This window comes from Cricetulus griseus, chromosome 3 (assembly GCF_003668045.3).
Source record: "Cricetulus griseus strain 17A/GY chromosome 3, alternate assembly CriGri-PICRH-1.0, whole genome shotgun sequence".
NCBI lineage: Eukaryota > Metazoa > Chordata > Mammalia > Rodentia > Cricetidae > Cricetulus > Cricetulus griseus.
The window spans coordinates 219,243,622-219,265,485 of record NC_048596.1 but is presented as its reverse complement, the minus strand read 5'-3'; the positions used below and the strand labels follow the sequence as shown (position 1 = coordinate 219,265,485).

Here is a 21,864-nt window from a genome sequence, read left to right as displayed (position 1 = left end):
GCTTTGGTGAATTTTTAGTTCTGATACAATTCACATTTTTCATTTTACCATTTTTTGGTAAAATAAAAACCAGGAGTAACTATGTCTTTGAATCGAATTCTGCTTTAGTTTTAATTAAGTTCAAAACAGTCTTTACCGGAAATATTCTGTGCAAACGTTTCTTAGTCACCAAATGCAAGTAATTTCTTCATTAACCATGCTATTTATAAAATAATTTCCTAAGACAGAGTGATTCCCATCATTTTGGCCACACCAAAAATCACTGAACTGTGAACTTCAGCAAAGACCATGCTACTGGAGAAACCTTGAAAAGCTTGGTTTTCAATTGACTAAGTTAGGCCCAAGTCTCAGTTGAATCTTACTTCTGATGGGTATGTGTTACCTTAACAAAACCTAATGTATTCACACGAGTCAGTTCCAGCAATTCTTGTCATCAAATTTGCTTTTCCCATAAACAAGAAGTTTTCGGCTCACCTGCAATCTGATAGGTGAAATGCACTCTCGAGTTTGTGTTTAAAACTTCAGATTTGAAAACGACCTTTGCAGTCCTCCTTGAAGAATAAAATGCTGGCAAGGCTGTGAAGTTGGCACTGCAGAACTGAGTCACTGGACCATTTCTCTGAAATAAAACAGAAGCCACATTGCCTGAGATTTGGTTTCAGAAGAGGGTACCCAAACCAGATAGTAAACTGTATGTATCATGTGACTTCAGTATCCAGCCATGAGAAACAGCTCGTGTCTCAAGTGCCCTGCAACACTTGGCATTAGCAGTGTCCCACCTTCCTAAAGGGGTTGGAGGTAAGGAGCAGAGTTTCTGCTAAAACCATAAACAGATCACTTCTCTACAGAAAACAAGGTCGTTCCCTCTCAGCCATATCACGGAGAAAGCCTGTGTTTTGCTGGGAGCAGAGCAAGGCTGTGTGAGCACCCTACAGGTCTGTTACTCCAGCTTTTCCTAAAGTCTAGAGTTAAATTTAGATTAGCCTGAGCTAGTCGTACTCGATAGAGCATCCCCTTCCCTGTCATCCTGGGCAGTCAGTGCCTATAATAATGTCCCTGTTCTCTTTGGCAGCACTTTGGAGGCCTTGTTCCCTCTCAAATGCGTAGGGTAAATGTCTAATAATTTCTACAGATATAAGCAAGTACCCAAAGGCAGCACCCGGTAGCCCCTGTCATATTATGCATGTGGATGAAATACATGTGGTACATGGACTCTGAAGGCACATGCCCCAGCTCTGCTTCCAGACTCCTGTGATTGGTCTGTGCTCCTACACCTACCCTTAGCCTACTGTCTTCTGTATTGACCTCACCTTAAGTTTGTCTAATCTTTAACAGCATTGCTTAGCCCTCAATGTTTACATCCCAAGACTTTCAACTTTGTAGTATTATATGAATCTCAGGTTCTCCAGCAGCCTCATGAAGGCTTTCTTCACAGTTCACTGGGTGAAAGTGGTGTAGAGTGGTGGGGAGGGTCCTTCAGTGTTCTTCATGCTATCGTCTGTGGTGTCTTAGCTCACAGTAACCTTCTATGTCCTAGGTTTGCTCTGAGCCCTTAGAGGCTTTGAGTATTTTTATTCTCCTTTATTCATTCAGTTTGAGCATATTGTTCAGTGATGAGAAATACCTATTTCTCATCATTGAGACCCTTAGAGGCTTTGAGTATTTTTATAGACAGTGCATTAAACACCCTCACTTGTATGATTTGAAGCCAGTTCATCTGCTCTTGTACAGCTCAGTTCCCTCCATACACCTTTTATGTGCTGATGAGGAATTTGCCCTGATGAGGAATCTGCCCTGATCTCCCTTTTTCCAGCCTCATAAAGTGATGGGAAAATGAAAGACCTTTCACCCAAAGGGCCTCATTTTACTTGGCTCTAAATCCTTCTTGTGGGACTTCCACTGGGAAATAGGAACTCTGTGTTGACCACTGTCAGTGGGATGTCGCTAACCCAGTATCTCAACTACCTCAGGAGCCTAAGAATGACCTTGGTCTCTAGGATCTACATGGCACTCATCTGTTCTCTAGCATGTGCATCTCAGCCCCTCTACGCCAAGTCAAACTAGACTTTTGTCTCCCCATCAAGTTAGGGACATGTAAAAACCAGGGAACCTGGCTTTGTTATATAGAGGGCGTTGGAAACTCAGGAGGAGAGCTGTGTTACTGCCAGGTCTTAGGCACTTGAATATTGGCCTTCTGAGAGTAAACGAGTTAGCTGTTCACCTAACTACAGACACCATCCAAATGCTTCCCAATAGTTTCAGGGTATGAGCTCAGCCTATGAGCCCTGAATTTAAATATTTTTTTTTCTGGCCACCTTGTTACTCTCCTCGTTCCAACTATCTATCAAGGACATGACACTGCTCAAATCTCTGGGTCTTTCACACACCAGCTGTCTCATCATCTTTGCCCATGTGAAATTAAGACTGGGATATTTATCTCCTTGAGCCCAAACAGCTTCTGTTTCCCCTTTTTAATTCTCTCACATTACCATAAGTGTAGCAACATTCAGCCCAACGGACTCAGTTGATTTTCCTGTATCAGTTCACCTTGTATACACCCTGTTAGCCACAGATGTGGTTCTCCAGGTGTGGCCCATGGAGCTCTAGGATTGGTGGCAGAATACAAGACATGCTCATCACACTTTGATTAATGTGTGTTTCGTAGATAACTTGGTGTCTAAAGGGTGCCCTAGAAATGTGCATTTTTAACAAGATACCCAGATGACTCTTAGACAGGATATTTTGAAAGCCACTTTCCCACAGGACTACATTTAACTTTCTCAGTATGATGGAAAGGATGGCTTTGTCTCCTGCTGAAAACAATACAATTCTAGAAGTAACGGGACTTTATTCAGGTTGGCTTCATCACTTCCAGTGTTTGCAGATGTGACGGCCATTATCCTGAGCTCTTTACCTGTGGTGAATCTTGAAGTTCTAAGTAGTTCTCTGAGCAGTCTTGTGAGGTCAGCTGTAACTCCCACACAGTTATCTTAATCTGCTTGTGGGGAGGAGCCACAATGATCCAAGTACAGGTGGAATATGGACGTCTGATGTTTGACAAATGAGGCGATGAAACGTTTTGTGGGGTCAAAGTTGCAACATGTGTTCCCCCACAAGGCACTGAGGAGAGGAGAAAGGAAAAATACAGATATTTTAATCCTGTCTTATTACACATACCATCTTTAAAATCATGCTCTAGACTGGCCCACAGGAAATATTTCATTATGTGTCAAAATACTTACTGTCCACAAAGGTATATGTTGCATTAAATCCTTCTCTTTCAAAAGTTACGTCAGAGACAAACTGTAACGTAAGGAAGTTTCTCGAAGAGATAAAAGGTGCAGGTATTTGGGAACCACAAAATTTTCCACCTAAATCTGACGTCTCACTCCTGCCATCTGCAATCTGGAAGAAAAGGGAGTTTATAGTAGCTAATTAATAGAGGAATTGTTATTTTACACTAAGGTTACCATAGGTCAGCACTAAGGGTCTTTATATTGGTGTTCTTACAGACGGTCTTAATTTAGATTGATAATACTATAATGGCTTTCAATAAAAATCCAGTATGATGCCAAATATATTTTTCTCTAGGAAAAGTAGTATACAATTTAAAAAAAAATGTCCATGGGTTCCTCAGACCATCCCTAGTATTGTTATTCTGCCTGAATTATTACCAGAGGCACTTCCTGAGGCTTCCTGGATATGTAAGCTCTTATTTCTTCTCTTTACTCTCAAGATGTCACCCAGAGGTTGCTGCTAAATGAAATCAGACCAGGAGCTGTCTAACTGCTTCCTACTCTCTTAATACAAAGACCATGCTCATGATAACAGTTGTCCAGGCCTAATGGAATGGGCTCTTCTCCCACCTCAGACCTCATGGGTCTCTTTTCTGGATATCTTTTGTCTGAGCTCCTTGAGCATCCCAGGGTCAGTCCTGCTTCACAGCCAGCCATAGCATCTGCCTTCCTTTACTGGACCACTCTTCCCTGTATCTGCAGTCTTTTCTATGATTCCCTCAGGTCTTGCCTCCTATATCACCCACTGTGTTCCCAGACTTTAATAGTATGTAAGGCATAAACAATGTTTTATCAATACCTAGTAAGTGCTTTGATTATGCCTCCACTACCCTCCTGCCATGTTTCTTTTGTCTTATTGTTCCAGAGTACCATGGACAAAGTCGTTTATAAACAAATAAGTTGATTTGGACAGTTCTGGGGGCTGAGAAGTCTTCAGAATTCCAGGGCTGCCTCCAATGAAGACCTTCTTACCTTCTGACATGAAAGCATCATCTGAAGAGATAGCAGGGGCATGCCAGCTCTGCAATAGCTTCCTAGCTAGTCACACCATCCTAGGAACCCCACTGGCATGACTTCGTCTAACCCCAATTATATCTCAAAGCTCCCCCAATACCGTTAGCATGTGGATTTGAGGTTTGTGTTTCTAACACACAATCTAGGATGATATGCTCAAATCACAGCACACCCTTCCCCAGAATGTTCTCCCAAAGCCTTCTCTATCTCAACAAAGAGCTCAAGACTAAACTTTAGTCATGCCTAACTCTTCTCCATTCCCACTACTACAACTACACCTGCTTCTTTCCACCTCCTAAATACACCTGCATCAATGTCACATTGCCCTGTGCCTTTAGCACACGGCTCCCAAATCAGCTGCACAGAGCAGTCACAGAGTTCTCCAGCATGCTGCCCAGGTGCGTGATGACTGAGATTATGCTCTTGTTCTTCCTGCAAAGCTACACCTTGCACTTAACACAGAGTTTTCACTCTTTACCACTATCTGCAAGCCCTGGCCAATAAAGATGCTATGCCTTATCTCACATTCATCCCCTCACTGCCTCTGGCAGTCTCCTTCCTTGGTGGCATAATCTTTCTTGAAGGATTGATAACTCCTAACCATAGAGCCTCAGCTCCATAAGTCACCTCCTCAGAGAGGCCAACCCCACACAGTGCTACCCTCCTCCAGTATCATCCAGTTTTATTTTACTGCAATCGAACTGTATCCTATTTATTGCTTATTTGCTTTTAGTGGGCTCCCTCTCTGCGAGAATGTGAACTGCACAAGTAGAGGCATGGAGCTATGCTCAGAAGTTGTCCAGCACCAAGAACCATTCATGGCTCTCACAGCCTTTTACAAACACCCAAGGAAATAGTGATGTATTAGACGTCCCTCAAACCTTTTATTAAAACACAACATAGGTTTTACTTTTTGTTTATATTTCATCGATCTTAATTATACTTTAATAATGAGTTTCTGTGTTTGTGTAGCTCAGATATGAGCTCATAACAGAACCATATCAGATCAAAGATCTTAGAGCAGTGCTTCTCTGACATTGTTATAAAATGAAGATGATGAATTTCAAAATTAAAAGTTAAACTCACCACTAGATGGCACTGTCTCTCCTATATGAACAATTTCAATTTTTGCAGAGTGGAAAAGTAAGAGTTCTGCAATCTAACATACTCGATTTGCAGAAAGGAAGAGTTGCAAGTTTAGGAAAATGTACTTTTTCTGATAAAAAATGGAGTTTCATTACACACACTACGGTCTTCACGATCATCAAAAGTTTTTTTCACTTTTTCACTTTTGCATCATGTGCCTGGCTTGTGTTGGGTCTTTTGCCGGTTGAGGCATCTTGCCTACCCTTATTTTTGGTATTTTTAAGAAAAGGAAATCCCACAATCTCTATGCCTACTTGAAATAACCAAAGGGGGGAAATGGAAGTAAATTGGTCAATGACTCATTATATGACACTATGGGCAACACCCTAATATACATCGTTTTTATTCTCAAAGTAGCCTTGCAAAGCAGCTACTATTGTATGATTATTTTAAATTAAATTAAGTGACAAGAAATCATGTTAATTAAGAGTCTCATTTGGTAATAAAACTGGGTTTGAGTCAACCTATTATCTGCCTTCAAATTCTATTACTTTCCAGTAACCTAGGGAAGTGGGTTTTAAATAACATCTTAAGCTGTTCTGGTTACTTGGTCATTTTAAAGAAGGATTGAGTTTGAATTGACACACATCATACCACACTTTGTTATCTCTAGTTCCTCCTGAACTCCCTCGGATCAAGTGGCTTCTATCCCAATGTCTTATTAAAATGATTCTCATCCAGCGAAATAACTTTCTTCATCACAGACTCTCTTGGCTGGTAACCCAGCTTAACAGCACTGGCCACCCACACATCACTTAGAAAATCATCTTCCCTTGACTTCAGTGCATTGCACTGTTCCCCGATGTCACATGCTTTTCTCACTCATCTCTTTCCTTCCCCTCATCTTCTGTGGGACACTGCATCCCTGGGTACCTTTCCTAGAACTGAACGGGAGAATGGCTGTCTAGCTTCATGCTGTCTAAGGAAGCATGATTCTTTGAATTTTTTAGGAAGCTTTGGATGGCATCTACATAAATAGAAAAAGCATACCAATTAAGGAGTATTTCTTTTTGCATTCATATGTTATTTATACTGGGAATTGTCAAATTCCTTTGAGTATCTCATTCCATATGCCTATCTTCCCATTGATCACGCCTTTCAAGGCACTGAACAGTAGAAAGCTGAATCTTGAAGTGAATGTTAGAAGTCACTTGAAGTTTGAGTCATGATAACAAACATGAACTTGAATAGGAAACTCGAATCTGTACTGTATACTGAAGCCACTGTGAGCAACAGTGCTGCCATTTTGAATACTTCTAGATGGTAAGCAGGAACGCAGTGTTTTAGAATAGATTCTTATAGTGTAGCAGTCTTACCAGCACATAATCATAGTTGCAGCTTCCCTGTGCTGTTGCTGCCTCTAGAGAAAACTTAGTGAAGGTGAGATTAATGAGTTTGTTTTCAGGTGCAATTATGTACCATATGCAGTTTAGACCTTTGTCGTAGTATCCATTTGAATCAGAATCAGGAGAGACAAAGGTATTGTTGTCATCTGTCAGGTATCCACCACATCCATGGTGTGGTCCTGTGAAAACAAAGGCATAACAGTGTGCAGATGGACAAAAAGATCTTAACTTTCATGTGGAAGATTCGAAAAGGGGGGTTACATTTCCTATCATGTATTTGTGAACATTATCAAAAGGTTTCCAAGCATTGGCAGGGATGCACATGCATTTCTCAGCTTTTCTTGACTCCTTGCTTATTGTGGTCACTTGAAAGAAAATGGCCCCCAAAGGGAGTGGCACTATTAGGAGGTGTGGCCTTGTTAGAGGAAGTGTGTCTACTTCCTCTGGGGAGGCAGGCTTTGAGGTCTCATATATGCCCAAGCCAGGCCCAGTGAAAAGACCACTTCATGTTGCCTGCAAGTCAAGATGTAGAACACTCAGCTACTTCTCCAACAATATCTCTGCTTGTGTGCTACCATGTCCCACTGTGATGATAATTGACTAAATCTTTGAAAATATAAGCCACCCCAGTCAAATGTTTTTCCTATATAAGAGTTGCCATGGTCATGGTATCTCTTCACAGCAATAGAAACCCTAACTAAAACACTTACTCTCTTTTTATTCCGATCATCCACTGGGAGTTGCCTCCTTTTTTAGCATGTGTAGTTATCTGAGAGCAAGTATCCACATTAAGGTACATGCATGTGCCTCTCTGAAACTATTCATGTGATTTACTCAAGCTTTTCCCAACCTTGAAATACTCAATTTTCTGAAAATTGAGTATTTTGCATAACAAAGCTGGTGGAAAATGTGCACATGCCTGAGTTTTATGCTCTACTTTTGTGAACACTGCCAAAACTGAACATTGAATTTATGAAGATTTACCCAATACCTCTAAGAAAATTATCTCCCAACCCATTTTGCATTTAAATAGTCTGACAGAAAGAGGCTGTTAGCTCTGTAGTCTAGTTTACATTAAACTACCTTCTCTGTATTTTTTACTTTTCCAAAATCAAGTCATGAGGAGACTGGAGAACAAAAGAACTTCATTAGAGAAAAATTGCCCACACTTAAATTCAACAATTAGTAATACATAACCAATTACAGGACACAGAGTATTCTAATGATACCTTCATGAATACAGGGGGAAAGAATAGGAAACTGAATCCTCTGGATTTAGGCTCTGTCTACTCCACAGCCTAGTAGCTATATCAGAAATGACATAGGAAGAACATAAAATGAAGGAAAACTTACTAATAATTTCTAAGAAGGAGTTAGATTGAATTAAGCTCAAAGTAGCCACAGTAAAAATAACATTAGTGTTCAAATTGATGTTCTACAACTTGTGTTAGACACAAACACAGCTAACTTCCTCTGTCATTGCCTTCCATTTGTTTCACTCCAATTATTTCTCTACTATCAGTGAAAAGATTGCCCTCCACATTAGGGGGCATTAAGATGCTTTTGGACTTGACGAGAAGTAGAAACAATGGTAGCCTTCCTCATCTCCAACCACAAAGTACAGAGAGGTTTTCAGCACAGGCGCATGCCTTGGCAGGCCAGGCTGCCCTATCCACAGCTTCTGAGCCAGGTAAAGCTATAGAGTATTTGCATAGCCAGGTAATCACTGGCGTTGAAAAGCTTCCAAAGGCCTGACCCCTAATATATATGCATATATATATATATATATATATATATATATATATATATATATATATCAAAATGAATCTGAAACATAAGCACTGCACATAGCCACACTGTGTGATGCTGGTGGGTCAGGTCATGAAGCATGCTTGCAAAACACAGAGAGAACTGGAGCTTGAACAGCTTTTATCCTGTTATGGGCTGTTACATAAGGAAACCAATTAAGCTTATTGGCTTGCATAGCAGGGAGCAACAATTACATTATTAATGAAATGGAAAATATATGTTTATTTAATATTTCCTTAATACTCAAGAAAGTACACATAGCCTTGAAGTCCATAGAAGTAATAACGTATAAATAGTTATAATACCCTGAAGAGAATTAGATGCCCTAAAAGGGAAAGGAAAAAATTAATTTTGCAAGAAGTCACCGACTAGTTGCAATGAGGACATATAATGCTCCAGTACCATATTCAACTCAGGCCTGAGGGACGCATCGAATAAGAACATGTAGAGATACGATTGAGATCATCTAGTCTAGGCTGAAAGAAGCTCCTCATCAATGTTAAATGAAAAGTATGTGTAGGAAGACACAATTTTGTTATGAAAACCATAAAGCAAATGAAGAGACACAACAAGGCTCAGGACTAGGACATGAAAAACCTTTGATTTTATCCTATGGATGGTGGGGATCCACTTGAAAGCCTTTTTTGGTAAGATTTATTTTTATTCATATTTATTGTATGTGTGAGTGAAAGCTACATGTGTGCGCGTGCCTGTCAAGGCCTGCGGAGTGCATAGTTAGATATTTTGGAGCTGGAGATACAGGTTCTGTGAAGCGCCGCCCTCTGTGGATGTTTTGGATAAGCTTGAATCCTCTGGACAAGTAATAACCACTACTAAACTTCAGCTCCTTGAAAGGCTTTTTTGATCAGAAAAGTAGCAGTATCATTTGATGTGGAATTGTGTCTGATAGTAGCATAGTACACGTAAGGAGAAGTTGACTAGAGGTGGTAAGGCCAGTGGTGAGACCATTGCTGCAGAGTACAATCGGCAAGAGGCAGTGAAGAGTCGGAACTTAATATACATTACTCCTAATGTATCAGCTTCAAATATGAAATGTTACTTTGAGGAAGGTAACCTATAGGTTTTATTACTATTTGCATGTTAGTTATTGTCAAAAACTTCTTAATAAGCGAAGAACGATGAGGTGACTCTTCTCACAGTGAACGGCATTACACACACTTACCACTCAATAGCAGCAATAACACTACTAATGAAAGTAATGCCATAAGGTATAAGGTAGGTATTCCTAGAACAGAGATGGGCATGTGACTGCACACCCATAAATGATAAAAAATAAATGTTTTAGTTGTAAGTAACTGACATCTGAATGGCTGGCTACACAGTGCCACTGTTGTAATAACACACACACACACACACACACACACACAGAGAGAGAGAGAGAGAGAGAGAGAGAGAGGGAGGAGGGAGGGAGGGAGGGAGGGAGGGAGGGAGGGAGGGAGGGAGAGGGAGAGGGATAGGGAGAGGGAGAGAGAGAGAACTTTTTTGAGTTATCAAACTACTATAGAGAACAGAATTCATAAAATACAGAGAACAAATAAGATGGGAAGCTAGCATTACTTATTATTAAACAATATTATCAGATAACCCTGGCCAAAATAGCCAAGTAATTTAAAGAAAAATGATATTATATGAGTGGATAGAAGTTTGTAGTGTTTTGGAAATGCTAATTGTAGAAAGTGCCCCATTTTAGTATTTAAACATAGTGCAGCTTCCCCACATTTCAGATTCTCCTAAGGTAGATAGGAACTCAAATATGCATGTCTTTGGAGGCAAGCAACCAATAATCTTAGCAAAATGAAGATGCAATGTCAAAAAGTGCTATAACCACATTGCTGTGCCTAAATATCTATAGTCACAAGATATAATAGGATCTGTGACTGTGGAAGAGTTCCATATATTAAAATATCTCTATTTTCTGTAGTGGCATTTTGAAGTTCCTTTTCTTCTGATAAAGACATCATAACATTGTTCTGCTTAAACATCACAAATCCATCATCTTTTCCATTACCACATATGGTTCTACCATTTAGAAAGTGCTTATCCACCAGCACCTGCTTTAGCAGCTGTACTCTGTCAGAGCCACTTTGATGACCTGTACCAAAGAACAAATGTCACTGTAGCAGTCTATAGTAAATTGGAAACATTTAACTCAAAAGAGCGATTTCTCCAGAGAAAGAAAAGGTTTCGAGTGGGAGACCCTACTGGAGACTTAATCCCACATTCAGCAGAGAGATTCCAGCCAGATCTACTTAATTAACTCAGTAACTGAATCCTGAATGATTAAACTTCTGGGTGAAGCACAAGGCAGCATCAGTCTGATAAGAGAAAAAATAGCTGCCCTATCTAGGAGAAACATCTTAAGAGGCTTCAGTGGAGGGAGACAACTTAATAAAAAGTTATTGTGAGGACTGGCATTTTTGTGACTCACACTTTCCTGAGGCCTTTGGGATGCTATCTCTCTGTCCCTGGACTCTTTCTGCTCTAGAGGTTGGTGACCAGCTGCCGTTCAGATAATGATGACCCTGCCTTCAGCTTATTCCTGCTGCCTAGTACCATCTGTGGCTGGAGGTGGCAGCCAAAAAGCGCTGGAAGCATAACACAAATGCATCTAAAAATTGGTGCCCTAATAAAACAGGGCATGCCACGGTGGCTTATCTTCAACAACTCAGGCTTGAGCTTCACAATCCTAGTCTGGAGTAAAGCTCACTGTGACTTACACAGCTCCAGTATCAACTGATCCAGGCTTGTGAACTCACTTGAAAATTCAACATGGTTTCTTGATGAACCTGCTGTGCCTACTTCTCTAAAAGGGATTTCAGAGAAAACATACAGTACAACTTCATGATTAAAAACCTTCAGAAAACTCAAATTAGAAGGAAAGTTTCTCAATTTGACAAAGAATATCTGCACAACTTATAGCTATTAGCAAACTTTTAAAAAATTGTGTGCTTGTGTGTATGTGTGTTATGGTTCACACCTGTCGAGGCCAGAGACTAATGGCCAATGTCTTTCACATTGTTCTCCATATCTTGAGATAAAGCCCCGCACTGAGCCTGGAGCTCACTGATTCTGCTGTAGACTTAGAGTCATATAAAAAGGGGGTTTGGTGAGGAAAATGAAGCCATCTACTGTTGTTTACTTCTCTCCGCACATCAAGATAAATTTGTATGAGATATTCTTTGGTCTGTAAGTGTCATACCAGTTTAAAGGGAAGTAAAGAAAGAGATGAGTAATGTAATCTGTAAGGTAAGAGCTAAAATAAGTAACAGATCATGTGTGTAATAACACAAAAAGAAGAGTGATAAAAGGTGATTACTTTTTTGTTTGTTTGTTTGTTTTTCGAGGCAGGGTTTCTTTGTGTAGCTTTGGAGCCTGTCCTGGAACTAACTTTTGTAGATTGGGCTGGTCTCAAACTCACAGAGGTCTGCCTGCCTCCCGAGTGCAGGGATTAAAGGTGAGAGCCACCACTGCCCATGTGATTACTTTTTTTAAGAAGCAGGAGAAAAAGGAGCTGGAGAAGTGCAAAAGCACCTGCCACCAAGACTGAGTTCAATCCCCAGGACCCACATGGTGGCAGGACACCTGCAAAGTTCTCCTCTGATTTCCTGTGCACTGTAACACTCCATCCCTAAACACAGGCACACAGAATAAGTGAAAAATAAAATGCAATAAAAAGTTTAAAGGCAAGAAAGGATGGTTGAGGGAACACAGGATGAGACATGAAAAAATGGAAAAGAGCACAAAGGTTGAGGGAAAACTGACAACATCAGTCATTTCATTGCACACAAAATATTAAATGTTAAATTCCCCAATGGGAAGAAAAAACCAAACACCAAATATGCTCTTCAGGATAGAGAAAGGTTAGAAGTAAAGGGTCAATAAATGTGCTGTGAAAATATGTGCACATGTATAAATAAAGTTTTTAAACAAATGCCCTTTGGGCCCAAAAGAAAGGAAAAATGAAAATTATTATTAAGATGTTTTCAAAAGTTAATGTATAATAATATGAGCTAATCTCCCAGGATAGAGTAACTTTAGGCATGATTGCTCTTTATAGAATGCCTGGATCCCAGGGAGTGCCTTTCTCAACATCCCAAGATAAACCTACCAGTTAGAGCTGGGATTCCTTGACTGCCAAATGAATATGAAGGATTTTCCAGTTTAATCAACACTACAACCCTATAAAGTATTAGTGATGAGCATGCCCATTTTATAAATTAGAAAACCAAGACAGAGTAGCTAAGCACATTGTCCAAGGCCAAACTTGTTAGAATTATAAACTGGCTCTGATACTCCAAAGCTTATACACTATCCAGGACAGCCATTTTCACAGTTAGAATTATCATACTGAATTTTCAAGGACTCATTGACTTCTGGCTTTGAGTTTATCGAGCATAGAACTTGCTAAACTCACGATTTCATTCTTGCAATCATTGTCTGCCCAATAAGTAGATAGGGAATATTGTAAAAACAATGGAGGAATACATAGAACACAAACAGCTATTAGATGGATCTTTGCCTTCTAGTATATGGTTAGGAAGAGAATTTTTATAATTAAATCTATTTCTTGATTTATAAAGTTGTTGCTTTATTTTAAAACGTGTATATGCACACATACATATACATATATATATATACATTAGCAAAATGACTTTTAGCCTTGAGTTTTTTAGCCTGTTTTCAAAGACAACTTTTTTAATTTTCATGCCATATATTACTACATATTTCAGCAGAACAGCAGTAAAAAGATTACCAAAAGACACAAAATAATGACTATATAAGTCAGTATAACAGGTAGTCTCATAGTAAGGAACTGCTTCTTTTACAACAACAAATGATGCCAGCTCTATTACTTAAGGAATTTCAGTCTCTGAGTATTGGGATAGGATGTCAGTAGGTAGAACACATTCATTAACTTGTAGAATTCAGGACATATTGATAGGCATACTCCCTTTTTAAAGGGAATATGATTTAGCTGACTACTGACAATTATATAAGCAGAAGGTTTAAAAGGAAAACACTGTTTAAAGAAAAGCAAAGTCAATAGTCAGGCACTACTTGGATGTCATAAAATTGATGATGATATGAGGTGAAATTTATAAAATCAAATCCAACAGCCAACATTTTATAATAATAATTTAAATAAGGAAATGGAGATTTTGTTTTCATTAACATGTTATCTCATACTAAATATTTGGCTTATATTTTTTAACTTTCACTACCCTGGTGTCATGCTACTTGATGGTGACAGAGAGCCATTCCCTTCCTCTTGGAACTTCCTTAGTGACCTTGACAAGTCATTTAATTCCCTTGTGACTTAGTTCCCCTACTTTTAAACATGACTATTTGACAATTGTACCAATCAGGGTTATACCAATAGAATAAAATATCTAAATCCCTTTATGTCTTTCAGAACCCTGGGGTAAAAAACATCACTAAATTGGAGCCCATAATTTGGAGCTACTAATTTTTTGTCATACATATTTATTATCACTTATTAAAATATAGATAGACTCCCTTTATATCTGTGCTTAACTGTGTTTGGGCCTCACCTTTATGCCATACAAAGACAGCATGACAGATGTAACATTTTTCTATCAACACCAAAACGGTTGTTTTTACAATATATATTCATATCTATGAAATACATATATTTACTATATTTGAAGTCTAATTTTATTTATATGAATGTTAAATAAATCATATGTATTTAAATATCACATATTATAACATATTATATAATATGTGATTATGAATAGAAATATATAAATGTTATATATGTTTATGTTATAAATACACCATATATAAATATATAACTATTCTATGTGGTAGTATTATATAGCAATAGTAAAAAATTAATGTACCATTCAGGACGGGCATCTTATGATTTAAAAACAGAATCAAATGTAAAGATGAAAATAGCTTGGTTTCTAAAAAGCCATCTATCTTATTTGCTCAAGGACAGACAATCCTATTCTTCCAGACTTGGGGTGGATGTAGTTCTTCAGGGGGCAGGGAGGAGGGACACTGGACGTAGATGATATTGGAATATGTTTATTAAAACATTTTTCTTGCTTTATCTAATATTTAACTCCTTTCTCCTATGTGGTTCTATAAGGTTTTGATGAACTCTGCACTAGCTGCTTTCTTTATCCCAGTCACACATTCTAAGCTATGCAAATTCAAATGCTCTTTTCGGTGAGTCCCCAAAGAATAAGCTGCAGATACCCTTGTGTTTAGCTTTATCCTCAGGGGACAGCTAATCAACAGTGAAAACAAGCAGGCTTACAAGGGGCTGAAATGAGCTTAGTCTAGCTTTCTTTAAATGGGTTTATAGTTTCAGCTCATCTCATTCTTGGGCTTTGTAAAAGGAAGCAAATGACATTAAGAAACCAGACAAATAGCATCCCCTGGCTGCTTTCAAGTAATAACCCACCTTTGCTTCCCTGAGAGTCATATGAATAGTGATTTATCAAATTATTCAACTTATAACCCAGCTATCTGACTGCACTTGTCTTCTAGAAGTCGGGGCTGTTGGCAGCCTGTGTCCAGCTGCTCAGAGCCCCCCACATACACACACACACACACACACACACACACACACACACACACACACACACACACACACACATGCACACACACACACACACACACACACACACATGCACACACACATATTTTTAATGTCAGTGAATGTTTGAAAGTGCATTCTTTTATTGTCACACTAAAGAATTTCAGAGTGCCTCTCAGAGTTTAAACTTTACACCACAACTGGGAAGGCAAAATATAAACTAGAAGTGGAATTCTCAAGTGGGCATATAAGCATCTCCTCCATTTGCTGAGACCATGATCATCATTTCTGTGGCCCCAGGCTCCCTGCAACCTCTGGCTTTCATTTCCCCTTTGGAAGTCAACCATTTTTTTATCTCCCCACCTTATTTCCACCCCTCCCATTGTCTGCACTTCGCCCACATTTGAGAGATGTTTCCCAAGAATATGATAATAGGTCCAGAGACCAAACTCATTGGATCCAACAATATTGAGTCAGATCCAGTATCTCCAGAACTGGATGAAAGGGATTCCATTCTCTTCCCTGTAAAATAGCTTAACTCTATCAGTTGTGAATCAATTGTGAGAATAAATAGGTATGATATATAATATTGCATAATATATAATATCAGGCACATATAAATGTAATTTCAAAGTAGGCATAATTGACCTATTTATTCTTCAACTCATTCACACAGTCACTATTGATGGAGTAAAGTTTGTTTATGTCAGAGGCCTCTACAAGCCTTAGGATTTAATTAGAATTTAAGTTCTAATTTGACTTAAGTTATAAAACATACTTTAGGGCAGCTATAGTATGTTCCAGGAACTAATCTACTTTACCTCTAATTGATTCTTATGAAATAGAAAATGGTAATAGTTCAAGCTGATCTTCTTTGGTACATAAAAATTGAGCATAGAAGGTTAGGGTTTCTCTAAAGCTCCTTCACAGGCAGTGGTATGATGAGTCATCTGCATCCTGGGTACCTGAATCCTGCCAGGCACACAGCTCTTCCCCTTTAGCCACACTCCTGCCTTTGCTGACCTGTGATTCATTCTGTCCTGGCAGCACATGTGTTTTTGTATTCATGCTTTTCCCTCACAGCATCCCATGAGTTTGCCCTTAATGCTCTCTGACTCACCTCCACATGACTAATATGCCAGGTGAAGAGAGACAGATAGGGAGTGACTCCGATCCTGGGCATATTTGCTATGACCAACAGGAGGCAGGGAGCTTAAACATGTGATTCTGGTCATTGAGTCCCTGATGTAGTTTTTTTTTTTTTTTTTTTTTTTCCCCTAGGGACAGGGATTTCTCTCCTTGTACTGCCAGAACTCCCAAATTGTTTCAGGGGCTATTCATTGATTCCTATGTCCCCAAAACCTTTTGGGGCCAAGTTTAGTATTGTGCATTTAGAGGGTAAAAGTGAGAGCTAGGATGATGGCTGAGTAGATAAAAGTGCTTGCTATGCAAGCATGGGGCCTGGAGCTGGAACCTAATTACATATAGCTGCTGGGCTGACAAGGTGGCCTGCCTGCAATCACAGCCCTTGGGAAGACTGAGTCTAAAACAAGCTGGCTAGCTATACTAGCTACACTGGTAAGCTATGAGCCAATTGAGAGACCCTGTCTCAATGGAAAAGGTAAAGAGCTACTGAAGCACAGTCCTGCCTCAATCTTGGGCCTCCATATGAACACATATGTGGATATATATCATACCTGTACACCACACACACATTCACACAAACTGCTCAAGAAAAGAGAGGAGAAAAAGGAAATGGCAATGGTACTGAACATACACACCTAGCTCTGTACCTAGAAGATCTGTGTGTGACATAATGAGTAGTCATGAAAGACTCCATGAGACCCTTGGGTATGAGGTCAGTATAGTAAGAAATGGAGATCATGAGCTGTAAAAACACGTGTTTAAAGATGAAGTGTTTCATTTTTATGACGTGTAAGTTAGCCACAGCTGAGGTAAGCCCTACTGGCAAAGGAGAAGCTAAAACTAAAGCTATCAGTAAGTTACTAGGGAAAAGCAGAGTGTTTTCAATGTCAGTTCTGTCCTGTGGAGCTGACACACATCACCCAAGGCCACAGAAAGGGTGGGATTTCAGAGCCATTGGTGGGCTGATAAAGGATGAGCACTTGGTCCAGAAAAATGCTCATCTTTTTAGATAATTTCATTTTCCTGGGTCCTGGATGCTCAGCACAATCATTTCTCTGACTCCCCTCCTTTCACCATCAGTTACCCATGCTGTATTGACACTCACGGGAAATACGAGAAAATTTTATGTCATGGTTAGATGCCAGTTCCTGGTGCTGGCTTTGCCTTCACCTACCCTCACACTTGAACAACAATTCCGAAAAAGAAAGGAGTCTCAATTTCACCATCTATTTACTAATTACCCACTGTGGATAGCTCCCCCGGATTCCCTCAATCTACAAGAAATACGAATGTAGCAAGTGCACAGGGAGATGCTACACTGTCGCATAAGTACAGAAGCTGGTTTTACTGAATTTTTGGAAAATTAAAGCAGGTATGCATAAATTATCATCAACTGATCAACTGTAGAATCTAAACAGCAAAACTGCAAAAGCTGTACTAAGGGATCTAGTTGAGATAAAACTAAACAGAAATGTCAAGGGCTACAGTGGTCTCCTCTTTACATAAGTTATTTACCAAGGAAAGGGGTTGTTTTCCAGGCAGATCAATAGCCTTGGAAATCAACAGTCAGTCTGGTCCAGAGAGTAGCTGTCGCCTTACAGAAAAGATGGGGTGTTTTAAATGGATGAGGTGAAAGAGAAAGGTGTATGCTATTAGGCAAGCTGATCTTATTTTTTTTATTTTTTATTGAATCAGTAACGAAAGGATTGTAGAAACTCTAGAACTGCAATGATATTTGTTACTCCTTTTTCCTCACCACAAAACCAAACAAACAAACAAAGCTCTAAGTTATTTAGACTGGCCAATACACTTAGTGTGAGCTACAAAGCTTTGTAAGACCCAATTAAAACTTGTAATACCCAAGTTCTCACTGAAAAGTACAATTAATAATTAATTGTTTCCTGGATGGCTTCAAGTGGACAATGGCATTTATACAGATAGGAAAGTAGAAAAATTTTTCACATGAAGTACAATGGCAGCCCAATACATGAGATCCTTGGTGCAAAGTTAAAGTACCCAAAGGAAAGTGGCTTTTTCTTTTCAAATAGCCTTCAGTGTTTTTACATATCGCTTCCCCTATGCCAATCTAATAAGGCTACACTCTGAGTCCTGTGAGACTTTTTTTCAAGTCATTCTCGTGACAGCTGAAATGGGTAAGTGACAAAGCACCTTTCTCATGCAACTGTCACCATGTCTGCCGTTTATGAGGAGCTTAAGAAACATCAACGTCATTCTGATAACTTCCCTCCAGGAAAGCGTTAATGGGGCTGCAGAGATGGCTCTGTAGTCAAGATCTTGTGCTGTTCAATCACAAGAATCTGAGACACAGAGTTTGGATGCCAGCATCCACATGGTGCAGCTCACAGATACCCATAACTGCAGCTCCAAGTACCTTTGTCTGGCCTCTGAGAACATCAGCACATGCATGTGCATATATACTCATACAAACACATGCATACAGGCACACACATTAATAAATAAAATAATTTTTAAAAATAAATTCAGAAAAGCATGACATAGAAAATGTAGTTTAAAGTATTCTCTGTTTTCATGCCATAGAGGTGGTGGTGAATCAGGCCATGGGCAAAGAGAAAACCTTGGAAAAAAAGAGCCTAAATGATTTATTGTGACAAAGTCCTCCTATCTTTCTGAATCTTCTCAGAGAATGGGATTTGTTTGAAGACCTGTTAGATCTCAGAACATTAATCACAGCAATATTCAAGGGAAAATCAAAATACTTCTCAGAGTCAAATAAAAAAATTACACCACTTACACAATTAGTATAAAAAGAGAGCTGATTATTTTAAATGACTGACATTCCTGGGCTCACGCAGACAGATAATAATTATCTTTCATGTGCAGTGGCAATAAACTGAGCTTTTCATTTTATCCTCATACTTAGCCATCCTGCCATCTCACAATGACTCTGAGACCACCCTATCTGGGCCAAATGTTTTTTCAACCATCTCTTAGATATCTCTACTTATGTACATGACAGGCCCACCAGCTCCAAATCTGGCAAACTAAATACAGTGTTCTTCCTGTACTAAGAATAGACTTAGGTACCACCTGAGTAGACAAAGATAACATCGTCCAACAACTTGCCCTTAAGGCCACATCTTCATCTTGCATTCCCTTGTAATGTCCCAGCATGCTCCAAATGCTACATTTCTGAGGTATTTATCCTTCTAAAGACCTTTGGTACTTCAATTCTTTCTTTACCTCCATTCCCACTGTGCTAGTTAGAGCCTTGGCCATCTGGACTTCTATCCTAAGTTCCTCTTTCCTTCCTTAGGTTGTTGGGCTATTGAAGCATTCCTTTTTTACAGTCATAAAATTATTACATACATTCTCAAGACTCTACCACTCTAGTAATAAAGAAACCATAGTCAATGAGCCTTCCATTTGGGCTTCCTCTATGTTTAAGTAAAAATAATCTGGAATTAGCTGCAGGAGGGGATTAGATAAAGCAGAAAAGTAGGAATAACAAGAAAAAGAGTTTCATGTCTCAAATGCTCACCTAATGTCTCCCAGAAATACATTTCCCAACCTCTTGCAGTTTGAGAAGAATCTGTCTTGAACAGCAGGGTCAGGCTGTTATTGGTGCTCTTAATATTTTGTGGAATTCTGGAACCACAGAACGTTCCAAGAGACCGATTTCCAATGCTAGGACCATCAAAAACCTCTAGGTGGTCATTTTTGCAAAAGAAGGAGGGAGCCACATCAAAATTATTGAACCTGTAAAATACATCTGGTTATTACTTATGCCCTCTTTTGTATTCCCATAAAATTGTACCCATAGTTCTTTTAAAAAAATTAAAAAACATAAAACAAAAGACTGACAACACAGTATTCAGGCTTCACTTGGAAAGAAATCTCATAAGCAAGACATTACTGATGTATTCAAATGTGAAGCCAATATTTGCTGGGTAACTGTAATATACTAATAGCTGTGATAGGAGCTGGGGGTGTAAAGGTGAATAAAATATAGTTCTACATTTCAAGACAGTCTAGGCCTAGGTTCAAGTGAGGTCAATTTTTAGATAAGTTTTTTATTCTTTCACAATTCCATGCATACATAATATACTTTGATCATATCTTTCCCCATTGTTCTCTCACCTACCTCTCTCCTTCTGAATCCCTCCTGTTTCCAGCAATCATTTCACTATGTTCATATCTTTTTTGCTGTGCTCTATAGCATTTAACTAGAGTTGCATAAGTATGGGTGGGGGAGTTATTTCTTGAACAAGGGCAACTTACTGGTGGCTGCATCTTCAAGGAGCATGAATCCTTCCAGCATTTCTTACCATTTACCCACCTACACCTCCTAAGACTGAGTATTGACAAGTTGACCTGTGTTATCACCCTAATAATATGCTAGTTTTTTTTATCTCACCTAAAATATACTCTTCCTCTTTTTTTCTTGTGTTGTATGATAAGTGTCATTGCTGCCTTATTTTTTATTTATATAAATATATAAATATAAAATATATAAATATAAAATATAAAAAATATATAAAGAATGCTAAGACAAATGGAAGAAATTCTGGTTTATATAGCTTGATTGTGGTTCTTTCAGTCTCTTCTTTCCTTCTTTTAAAATGAAGTTTATAAAAACACCAAGGCAATAATATGATACAGCCAAATTACTGCATCTGGTATACAGCATGTCCTCAGTAAAATTAAGCTATGATTTTATAAAATAAGAATATGGAATAATTTGATTCTTATAAAATATGAAGTGGTGATAACAAGGAATGAACTATATTCTGTTGTGTCATTGGACTGATCTAAAAAAAAGTTCACACATCGATCACTGGATTTATGACTGGAGGCTCCTGACAGTCCCTGTCCTGCCTTTCTAGCACTGGGTAGGGATAACTGAATGTGCACACGCTGAAGGCTGGCGTGGACACAGGACTTGCCCTGGCTACAGAAATGCCAGCAGAGTAAGGTACTACTTGTTTTAATAAACATCCTTTCTGCTGCAGTGGGGATCACAGGAGCAAACACAAGAGTGAAGCTCCCTCCTGCCCTGGCCATTGAGTGAGCAAAGTTGGCCAAGTGTCTTGTCAGCTAGCCTGAAACTACTCATACCAAAGAGAAAGTAAAGTGTTAAACCAGCATGCCTCAGGCTGCTTTCCACCACATCCATCATTCCTGACAAATTCATCCTGCCTTTTCCTCTGATGGTCTTAGTTAATGTTTTATTCCAGACCTGTGCTCTGCCATAGTTTTTTGTTGTTGTTGTTGTTTGGATGGTTGGGTTTTATTTTTTGTTTGTTTGTTTTGTTTTTGAGACAGGATCCTGGGACTTGTAGAATAGACTAGGTTGAACTTGAACTCACAGAGATCAGCCTCCTCTGCTTCCCAAATGCTTTAAGTAACTATTCCTATATACTTGCAAAAGGAAGAAAACTTCATATGTACTTTTATCTCAGAACCATATGGTAGGCTTGGTTCTACTCTCTCAATAATTTTCACTAGGGGATTTAATGAACAGTATGGCAATATG

The 21,864-nt window shown here is 39.0% G+C and overlaps 1 protein-coding gene across 2 annotated transcripts in view; it reads right to left on the bottom strand.

Moving 5' to 3' along the window:
• Cubn (cubilin) overlaps positions 1 to 21,864 on the bottom strand; it is a 209,786-nt gene that overhangs the window by 5,592 nt on the left and 182,330 nt on the right. For both annotated transcript variants that reach the window (XM_027405242.2, XM_035442818.1), the window contains exons 59-63: positions 19,870 to 20,087; positions 6,773 to 6,981; positions 3,243 to 3,405; positions 2,915 to 3,120; positions 475 to 619 (exon numbers count right to left, since the gene is read on the bottom strand). In XM_027405242.2, the coding sequence (XP_027261043.1) occupies positions 475 to 619; positions 2,915 to 3,120; positions 3,243 to 3,405; positions 6,773 to 6,981; positions 19,870 to 20,087 (941 nt within the window). The remainder of the gene's footprint in view (positions 1 to 474; positions 620 to 2,914; positions 3,121 to 3,242; positions 3,406 to 6,772; positions 6,982 to 19,869; positions 20,088 to 21,864) is intronic.